Source organism: Pocillopora damicornis, chromosome 9 (genome assembly GCF_964200805.1).
Source record: "Pocillopora damicornis chromosome 9, jaPocDami1.2, whole genome shotgun sequence".
In the NCBI taxonomy this organism is placed as follows: domain Eukaryota; kingdom Metazoa; phylum Cnidaria; class Anthozoa; order Scleractinia; family Pocilloporidae; genus Pocillopora; species Pocillopora damicornis.
This window is the reverse complement of record NC_142678.1, coordinates 6626947-6637740: the sequence shown is the minus strand read 5'-3', so window position 1 is coordinate 6637740 and position 10794 is coordinate 6626947. Positions and strand designations below refer to the sequence as shown.

At 36.3% G+C, this 10794-nt stretch overlaps 1 protein-coding gene and 1 long non-coding RNA gene across 2 annotated transcripts; one reads left to right on the top strand and one right to left on the bottom strand.

Moving 5' to 3' along the window:
• Positions 1-1442: 1442 nt before the first annotated feature.
• Positions 1443-3674, bottom strand: LOC149039858 (uncharacterized). The gene is made up of 3 exons (XM_089183295.1): positions 3427-3674; positions 2150-2403; positions 1443-1640 (listed from the first exon to the last, which is right to left on the bottom strand). The coding sequence occupies exons 1-2, from the start codon at positions 3612-3614 to the stop codon at positions 2178-2180; spliced, it is 414 nt and encodes a 137-aa protein (XP_089039421.1). The 5' UTR covers positions 3615-3674; the 3' UTR covers positions 1443-1640; positions 2150-2177.
• A 5310-nt stretch (positions 3675-8984) lies between these two features.
• LOC149039857 (uncharacterized) lies at positions 8985-10063 on the top strand. Its single transcript, XR_016179941.1, has 2 exons — positions 8985-9195; positions 9789-10063. It is a non-coding gene; the product is annotated as an uncharacterized LOC149039857 (long non-coding RNA).
• The last annotated feature ends 731 nt before the right edge of the window (positions 10064-10794 follow it).

Sequence of the window (10794 nt, the reverse complement as noted above, 5' to 3'; positions counted from 1 at the left end):
CTTAATTACCTGCTATACTCTCCCACTGACGCAGCACCACAGTTTCTTTAGAAACTTACCCTTTTATTCATATGGCTGTATCGTATGGGGGCACTGTGGAAAGAACAACTCACAGCGTTTAGAAAGGTTACAAAATCAGGCCGTGCGTACTATCCTCTCTACAAATCGTAATACATGTTCTCAAGAAATGCGTAGTAAGCTTTCCTTATTATCATTGGAGAGTAGACGTAGATTCCTAAGACTTAATCTTGTTTTTAAGATTATACATAATATAAATTGCCCACAGCAATTAGAGAACTATCTCCTTAAGAGATCAGCCTTTCATACCAGAGATTTTAGAGACTCTACCTTATTGAACATTGTTGCTACAAAGACCAAACGTCATTTAAATGTACTGCTGCTGCTAGGGAGTGGAATCTTTTACCAAAGGACATTCGAGAGATACAGTCTTTATCTAAATTTAAGGCGATAGTTTTTGAATATTTTTTAGAACACGATAAATCTGATCATTTATGTAGTTTAAAATAAGTATTAGCTTTTCTATATATTTTATGTTATTTTAATTCATACTTTAGTTCTTTATAGGGTTTCTCCTTTGATTTTGATTGATACTATTTATCATGCTGATTACTACTTCATACCAGCCAATCTATTAGATTGCTGATTAGTCTTATCAGTTGAAATAAAGCTTATTATTATTATTATTATTATTATTATTATTATTAGAAGCTTTTAAAAAGAACAAGCGAGAAATGCGGGAAGTCTTGTATTATCTGTTATCGATATTCACAATGAGAGAATACATCTTATTCCCTATATCTTCGCTGATGCGAAATGAGATTTGTATTGTTTGGTGGTAAAAGATATCATGTGTAGAATGAAATAAACCACGTTTTATGTACCACGATTATTATCACAGTTCAAATAACAACCAGTGCTACTACTTTTTGTCTCGAAAGTGAGACAAAGAAAAATTATCCAGATTTCGCGCTGCCGAAATAGGTCAAGAGTATACTGCATGAAAAGGTTAAAAAAGAGATGGTGGACTTTCTGGTTTTTTTTTCTTTTTTTTCAAATCAGGAACCCCTCATACACTTGGACTTAGCACATAACGCTCTTTATAGTTCAACAGTGCGGCATTGAAATTTAAAATTCGAATATCTGTAGTTCGTATCCTCTTGAGGAAATTAAAGCTCTTTTATTTTTTTTCCTTTTACCCACGCTCATGACAGAGCAATTAACATGTTTTTTCCCAAATGACCCGATTTGAATTTTTCCTTAAATAACTGATCTTAATTAATTTAGTAAATATACAATTTTTATTTTATCGCCGTTAAGTGATGACATCTTGTCAAACCTTTTAGGAAAATGACCTTGATACTAGGGGTCAATACATTTGAAAAAGGAAAGGAAAGTTTCATATAACTGAGCACAAAAATACGCGAATTACATTTCTTGCTTATTGCCCACGTTTACATTACTTTGAAAGGAAATGGTCTAGTATAATGAAAACAAAACTATTTCTAAGTTTAGCTAGGGTTTAAATAGGATTTCTTTGTCATGGCCACGCATTACTGCAGAGAAGGATTCAAAATGAAATTTTTTCTTTTAGTCTTCGAGTTCGGACGGTTCCCATAAATCTGTTAATATAAAAGGATCCAATATTAATGAAAGACAAATTTATTAATCAAAGGGAGAATGTAGGGTACCTTGGTGTTCAGTATATGTATAATAAATGTCTTTAATTGTAAAGGTGAGGATAACCTATGAATGGGTTTTATTTAATGGTTCAGTATTTACTGTTGCTTGTACGACCGTATAGCGTGAAACAGTTAAATAACTCAGTCGCATGAAACCATACATTAAATAAGTCCCAATTAATTTGGAATTACTGGTGCGTTGTTTGTTAGGAGGAAATGGGGGAGGGGGGTGAAACTACGAAAACCATTAAACCAATTTTAAATCCTTCGGAGTGGATAAGGGAAAAGGAAACAAACTGCATCAAAATGTGACACTGGGTAAGGTAATCAAACCAAGGCCAATCATGTGATAGTTAAGAATAATCAACAAAGCTGCACCCCTACTGAATGGATTACTATATTTGAAGGAAAGTTATTTGGAGCCAGCTGAGGACTTAACACGTACTGACCTCATGGATATCAACTGTTTGACATGCTTTAGCCATTTCTACGCCGACGGCGCACTCCTGAATGGCGGCGGCGGCGGCGCCGCAATAGGGCTCGTCCTACTTTTGGATGGATGAGAGACCTGCGGGGGCGCCCTTTACGCGATTTGGGGTCCGGTGATCTTTCCTCGCCTTCGTTATCGTCTTTTTCATCATCGATGTCAGCTTCTGGTTCGTTTTTATAGAAGCCATAATCCTCAGCATTCCAATTTATGTCACTTAAATTAAAAAAAAATAAATAAATAAATAAAATATTGGTAAGCCTTTATAAATTAACATATTCAGATGAAAACAGATTATTAACAGTTTTTAATCTCCTGTGGCTGCTATATCCTTTTACTCTATGATAAAGCCAATTAACCCAGCTAGTCATTCAGTTCAAAATGCCACCATTTTGTTATATTACGGTACTGCGCAAACGATTATCGTCGTTATTACGATAATTCCGATATATCGGCAATATTTGAACAATATTTCAGTTGGAATGATAAATCGGCGATGTATCGCAAGGCTATTGTTCCAACAGCCGTTACAAGTCGCTGATGCATCGTCAAGCTCCAAGCGAATAATCGTTTTCTCTTAGCGATATATCCTTTCAGCCGAATGATATATATCGCTTCAGCTCGCTAATAATTTCGCCTCCTCGATGTATCGTTTACATCGAACGAGCTATCTATGCCACCCAATGATGTCTCGTTTGAACTGAGCAATATATCGTTCCAGCCTAGCGACATATCCTTCCTGTCACCTAGATAACGTCACCTCCAAACGTTCGAACGGTGAGGCAACATCGCACTTTTCGTCGCATTTCCCAGCAGACGTGCACTTTCGAAGGTTTATCCAATGCGAGAGAAGTCAACTCTCAAATAAGCATAGTTTTTGGGAGTATGATGAATTTACGTCAGTTTTGCTGGATTTTCCCCACAAGTTCACTACACATATGCAAGTTCATTACCTCAGCTAACCAACTTGGCTAACATACAAAGAATGACAAATCCTTAGAAAGACTATTTCAACATTTTATTTACTGATAGAGCTGACTAATTTGTTTGTAAAGTTAAGCTATCTTAATTCTCCAAATATTATATAGCTTCTTAGGGCCCATTTTTGTTTGTTTGGTTTTTTTTTTCATCCCGGTTGAAGTCAAATTCGATGAGGCTGAAATCTCTTCTCACCTGTGTACTTCATCGGTGGTGATAAAATGTGATTTTTAGAGTGAATTTCTACTTTAACTACGGTACCTTAAAGCATCTTCAAATTCCGGTTCAAAGTCATCCAAAGACTTTTTATAGACTGTCGTGTTCTTTTCGTTTCCGTATTCAGTAAAAGTAAATGCTAAAGCGATAGCAAGAGTCGCTCCGTACACAGCGATAAGGAGGAAGCTGTTCATGGCGAAGTCCTCCCTTCTGGGTCGCAAGCTTGGGTGCATGGTACATTTTGTACCCTTTTATAGCAAGAATAAGAAGGTGATTTCCATATTTGGTAATCGTCTTAGAGGAGCCTACTTTATCAAGATATCAAGAGTTCCTTTTTACCAATATCGAATTTTGCTTTTTAGAAGTAGCCAATTGTGAGGACGTATTTGACAAAAACATTCCTTCTGGTACGAAAACGTTCCGTAAATTACGCGATATTGGGTTTTCCGAACTTAATATCTGTTCTAAATTCTTAACATATTCATTTTAAAACAATTCTAAAAATGTATGGATCAAAATGGAAACATATTTAATGAGGCAAAACAACCGAAAATAGCTTCAGAAAATACCGCAGGCGTTTTATATTGAGCGTCTTCAAACCAAGGAAGACTAGGAACCAAACTTCCCAACAGGCAAGCAAGCCATACTCAGATGTTTGCGCGAAAAAAAGAATATGTCGTTCATTTCAGCGGGTGATGAAGGTGAAAAGAGGTGGATATTTACTAAGCCGCAAAGTGCCGAGATAAATATCCAACACTTTTACCGACACTTTATTTTATTTTATTTTTTTTTTGGTGATTGAATTGTGATAGGCAATGTTGTCTCGTTGGCTGCTTGGAGGCGAATAGTGCTTGTTAATCACTTCCGAACCAGCCAATCAACGCGCGTGAAAAGCACTATTCACTCGACGGCTATATAATATGATAATATATCACTTCATTCCAAGAAACTGGATGATGTCATGTTATCGACTTAAATGATGTAAAGTACAAATTCATTTAACATATCCAACCAGTATCAGAAATACTTCTAAATGTTAGTTTTAGTTTCTGGTGTCACTTTTTACCCTAAGGCGTTCTAAACACTTCTTACCACTCTTGATTTTAAAGAGGACGTATATTGCTTGACCGGTCATCACCCTAACATGGAGAAGGAAGTGCTAATAAAGGCCCGTTCTCTGACTGTCCATATTGTGAACATTACTTCACTTGCAAGGCACAAGAACGACGAAAGCGTTTATACTGTTTGTTTGTTTCATAAACATTTTATGGTTAGAATGACAATTCATGTTCTTAAAGAGCTAAAAAGAGGCTAGCTTTAAAGCTTTGAGCTATATATATTTCCCGTGTTTATTATTATATTTTTTTAGAGTATGTAACAGCAAAACACGCACATAATATAGTTTAAGGAGTCGCCAAATATAGGTGCACTATTTTACAGTGAGAAATAATGTCACGTCCACATTTGGGTCGTGCTTAGGCAGATCTCTGCATTCGGGTATCTCTAAATTAAGGCTTCAGACTAATAACAGAAGAAGACGATATTCTGAAAAATAAACTAATTCTCCCAGCCAAGGCACGAATATTTTTGGCGTTCAGTCCGTTAGTCTTTCCACTTCCTGGTAGCCTTAAGTATATGGTGTGAAAAATATTTTCTCGACTATTCAGTCACGATCACCTCGGCCTGAAAACGAAACTTTATGTCAAGGGTCAGAAGAAACAGATCTATTTTTGGTGCCGGTTACCTTTGGTCTTCTATACATTTCGTGATTATAATGATATTATTAGGATACTTAGTAACTCTGATTATGTATTCCGACTTCCGACCTCCAAGAGAAAACGAAGACACGCTATTCTGCAAAGAAACGAAGAAGGAAGGAATGAAAAATGCAAGACCAAACAAGATTTTTCCAATCAAGTTCGCTTCTCGTTGCAATTTATTCTGTCAGCTTTCTTTTTCAAAAATTTTGATATCAATAAATGCTAATGATAATTAAGCGTCGATGCCCTTTTTTTCCTTTATGTCGTATTTTGATGAGCCCACGTCGGAGACTCGTACGCCGTGGTGCACGGTGCATTTCATATCCTTCAATTTTAGGTACAAGTGATCGATGTTCATATTGTTTTCGAGCCCTCAGAGCCTTCTTTATCGACAGATAAATTGCTCAATCACGAATTTATTTGAGACACTGATATTCGATTCATGAGCGCACTTTCTCAGTGTAGTTACCAATATCACGCCCAGGTGCTTGTTTGCATCATGATTTAGCAGATCTCTACTTCTGGGGATCTCTGATTACAAGAATTCAAAGAGGTCAGTACTGATAAATAAGAGAAGAGGGCGACAATCTGAAGAAATAAACCTCTGCCAGCCATCACACTGGTTATCAATCTTTAAGCGTATCGCGGAAAATCAATCTCCTCAACTTTTCAGTCATTTGGCTTGAACAATGGAGTTTTTTGTCTAAAAAAGATCTATTTTCGTCTCCGACCGCCTTTGGTAATTCTCTGATTATGACTTCCCACTTCCGCTTAAGTTGTCCAATCGTCAGTTGGTAGGACTTACAACAGTGATACTCTCACGATCGATCACACCACAAAAAATGAACTGTTTCTCTGACATGCATGTTCAGGCCATATACCCTACAATATGCTCATGTTGCACATGTTTATGGGCCATTAAATCCCATATATAATTCATGAAATACTTTTTAATGATAAATTGAATAAGAAAGAAAGTGTAATACATTATCTTAAAATGTATTGGATTTGTATGGACGCAAAGTTGTAAGAAAATGTTAAAGAATGAAAAAAGTTTAAGGTACCGACGAGAGTATATTTTGCATCTTTTGAGGCGACCGTTGGTTTTTTTTTTTCCCCCGGTAAAATATTGAGTCATAATGTGAACTCGATAATAAACTGTGAGTTTCAATATTATTTAGTTGAAGGGAATTTAATATTAGAGAAAATAAAGGAGTGTCAAAAAAGTTCCCCCTTAATTGAAGCAAGTGTTCCCATGCCAAAAGGTGTTCCGTGTTGACACGTTTTGCTGCAAAGAGGAGAAGGAGGGGAAGTGAAAGTGGCAAGCAACTATCGAATATTTCACCAATGAAGTTCTAATCTCGTCGCAGTTCAGTCTGTCAGCCTTTATTTGAGGTGACATGGGCTATTAAAAATTAAATTAAATTAAATTAAATTAAAATTCAATTCAATTCAATTCAATTAAAATCAAATCAAATCAAATCAAATCAATTCAAATCAAATCAAATCAAATCAAAATTAAATTAAATTAAATCAAAACATCAATAAATAAGGATGGAATAAATCAGCGTCGATGCCTTTCTTCCTTTATACCGTATTTTTTGAAGAGCCCAAAGAACGTGTAACAATACTCGGTGATTCTTCACACCAAAACTTTTACGAAGGTGTTCATTATCCGACTATTTATTTTAGGTACATTATAATGCAGGGAAAGAAAAGTAAATCGAGAAGCAGTTTGTGACAGGTACTGCGTAACGCTTGCATATCGAATTGCCTTCTTACAGTACAAAATGATCGATTGTAGAAATAACCCGTACAATATCGCGGGATATTTGAACTCGATTCGTGCTTTATTATTACTATAAATAATTCAGGTAAGCCGGATAATAACTCGCCTCTTGAAACCGGTCTGTTCATTGGGAAAAGACGAAGAGAAGAACAACACTTCTTGTTAAACATTTTAATCAGTGTTTTTTTCAATGTTCTATATTAGCTACTGCAAAGGCTCCAGAATGAAAAGGATATTTAGTCATTAACGTACGTATCTGAAGTGTCTTTTTCTGCTGTTAAACTCTGTTGTTTATGTAGTGTATGAGGTCATTTTACTAATAGATAAACACAACTGCAAAGAGATTACTCTGCCATATTTGAATTGCTGTCTCGTCTTTGTTCTATTAGGCGTTCAAAACACTTCTCGCAATTGGTACTCTTGATTATGATGCGGAAATATAATGTCTTGATCATTCATTCAATGTGTTCGAAATTTCTTAACTTGCGTGGCGTAAGAATGATACAAGGTTTGAAAGTGTTTATTCTCCCTGAAATATGCAGCGTAATTATGACAATTCACCTCCCGAAAGAGTTAAATTGAGAGTAACTTTGAACAATTACAGCAAAATCTTTCGCCTGTTTATCACTATAAAGTGTTTCTAATTTTTTTCTTTTTTTTTTTTACAGGTCCTGATATTGTTGAAATGCTCGGGAGTATTTCGGCCATCATGATATCCAAGTGAACTTAAAATAATCGCCTCCTGGTCTCCTGGCCTCATGAAACAGTCAAATGAAGGAGCCAAACTAAAAGCCCAACCAAGGAAAACAAAAGAAACCTCCGCCTTCTTGTAATGCAACACACCTGAGAGCACTTTCTGAAGACATCCATCTGCGCTGGTTTCTCTGAGAAAGTGCCCTAATGAAAGCTATCCTCCCTTTCAAACTCACCATCTTGAAAGTTGAATCTGGCACAAAAATCGTTATCAGATCCAGTCCCTCGCCTCGCGTTTTTTCTATTAGGTGTCAGGACAAGAATGTAGCGGCGCCTGAACCAAGCTTTAGCAATTTAAATTCATGCACTTAATAGGACTACGAGCTTTTCTTTATAGGTCCTGATACACTTGCAATACTCGGGAATATTTCGGCAACCACAATATTCCAGTGAACTTAAAATAATTGCGTGCTGGCGATAAACTCTATCACGGAACAATCAAATGAAGGAGTCACTAGATAAGAGCGCACTTATTAAGAATGGCTAATAATATCACGGCCACATTTTCTTCCCAAAAATGCTACATAGAGGATGACTATAAATAAATATAAATATATGTATGGTAGCTTTGTTTTTGAGCAGTTATTGATATGAGAGACACAGAGGACCCGCTGAAATGAATGACATATTCTTTTTTTCGCGCAAACATCTGAGTATGGCTCGCTTGCCTGTTGGGAAGTTTGGTTCCTAGTCTTCCTTAATTTGAAGACGCTCAATATAAAACGCCTGCGGTATTTTCTGAAGCTATTTTCGGTTGTTATGCCTCATTAAATATGTTTCCATTTTGATCCATACATTTTTAGAGTATGATGCTTTTATGTATTTCTTCACGGCTAATAAACTCTTTGGATAGAAGCAATATTGTATTAACAATAATTGCGTTTTTACTCGAAAGAAACAGTGCAATGAGAATACTCCTTACCTACAGACATGGAAATAGAAATAATATACATATGTATATAATATATATGGCTCGGGCGGTACAAAAGACAGAGGGAACACTTTTTCCCAATACGGACTGACCTTGGCTGGTGAATAACATTTTTATTTTTTCTAAAACCTAACAAATGGTTGCGAAAAGAACCTGAATGCAGTGAGTGTGCCGGATGGGTAGAATACTGCCCGCTCTCTGAACCAATCACATTGCAGGATTTATAGAATACCGCCCGCTCACAAACTGAGAAAAAAATTAAATGGCCAATATCTTTGAGTTCAGAAGTTTAGCCAGACGTCAGTGAAGTTTTCCAGAGGTGCCAATATATTTGACGTCAACAAGGACACCTGCTTATCTATGCGGCGGTTGACATGACATTTTCTCCTGAGTTTGATTGATTTTAAGACAATAAAGTCCCCGTTAAAAGCTAATCAATTGCAAATGAGACAAATAAACAGACTGCTCCTTTTAGTGTCGGTCGGCTTTATCCTAGCCAAGGGATTTGTCCTGCAAGATGGAGAAAACAGTACCGAAATCGAAAAAGGTGTATTTGACTTGAAAGCAGCAGAAGCTGAGAGGTAAGAGAGAGAAATTAGCCCTGAATAATTTTTCTTTTAACCCTTTGCGTACCAAGTGGCCATATATGGCCACTTAAATACAGACCCCATTCGGGCGGCCTGAAAAGAGCACTTTGAGGGGCTGGAAACTAATACTACATTTCAATGTAAATTACATAAAGTCGTTAATTAGTTTTTTCGAGGATTTCTTCCATCGAGCTTGTTTTTGGGCGAATTTTGAGGCTTTTTGTGATTTGGACGTTTTGAACGGGGAGATTTAAATACCACCCCCCTTGGTATACAAAGGGTTAATCCTACTGTTGCTTATTAGAAGTTCTCCGTGTAGGCTGAAGAAACCTTGCACGACTGCAAAGTTCAATTGAAAAATAAATTTCCTTGTCATAGGAAAACTACAGACGATCTTCTTTTTAGGGCTGTCGATAACTTTCACTCGTTTTGACAAAAGGTGAATATTCTCAACTGGTTATCGAAGGATTCTAAGATTGAATGACCCGTGAAAATCGCATATAGCAGAATTTCATATCCTCGTTTTGTTTTGTTTTTTTTTTGTTTCGTTTTGTTTATATCATTGTTTTTTTTCTACTTTCTTTCAGTTTTATTGAACAAAGTTCATTAGATGCAGTAAAGGAAGATCGGTATCCAGGGGACAGCGACAGCCGCGGCCGTCAACAAAAACAACGACGTAGACGCAGAAGGTGTGGCCGTAGACGTCATCGGAATGACTAACCGCGAAAAAGGACTGCTCTTTCTTAGAATGTTTAGTTGATCTCGAAAGGAAAACGATCTAGGGTTTACGCAGGAACAATTAACAATCAAACAATTATGTTTTGATTTTCAATCATTCTTTAAAAATAAAGTTGGAATGAGGTATAAGAAAGTGTTAATAAAGCTTTTTGGTATGTAATCGGCAAGGGTTTTGATTAAAATCTGGGTAAAAAATGGTTTAAGACATTTACATTTTTCTTCAGACGTTTAGTAACCAATGCAAACCACAATTCTCTCCTAACATTTTCAAAGCGACTTTTGAAATGATAATTTGATTAAATGATTAAATAATTCTTTCTTCACATCTAAGGACGCAATATTCATCGATTGCAATTACCTGGCATGTTTCTTTTCATATTTGCATGGAAATTGTCCTCTTTGAAAATATTGGATCAGATTTCGATTACATATATACTTTCCTGCTGTAACAGAATTTTCAGGTAAACAAAAACTGAGATGTTAAACATACAATTACCTTTAAGAAAAAGAGAGGAATTCTTATTGTAAATTTGTTTAGACATATATAGATTCCGGGTCAAAAAACCGCGTTTTACAAATTTGAAAGAATGTCGTCGCGATATTGGTTGATCTTTCTTTCGCAGAGTCTCCGCGGGTATGAGTCGGAGGTTGGTTGTGGGGACTGGAGCGAGCTTAAACCGTGGCAGCTCAGGGGCGTGAGAGAAGTTGTTGAATTTGAGCTCGAACTTGTAAACGAAATATGTATGTACATTCATCTATTTTTATGTAGATTGGCAATGATAGTATTTTTTATAATAATTAACTTGATTTTCTTAATTTTTTATTTAAAAGCCGAAAAAAAGGGGGTTGCAAAGG

Coding starts and splice junctions, on each gene's coding strand:
- LOC149039858 (XM_089183295.1), bottom strand. CDS start 3,614: ATGCACCCAAGCTTGCGACCCAGAAGGGAGGACTTCGCCATGAACAGC. Junction 2,404..3,426: donor GAATTTGAAGATGCTTTAAG/GTACCGTAGTTA, acceptor TTTTAATTTAAG/TGACATAAATTGGAATGCTG.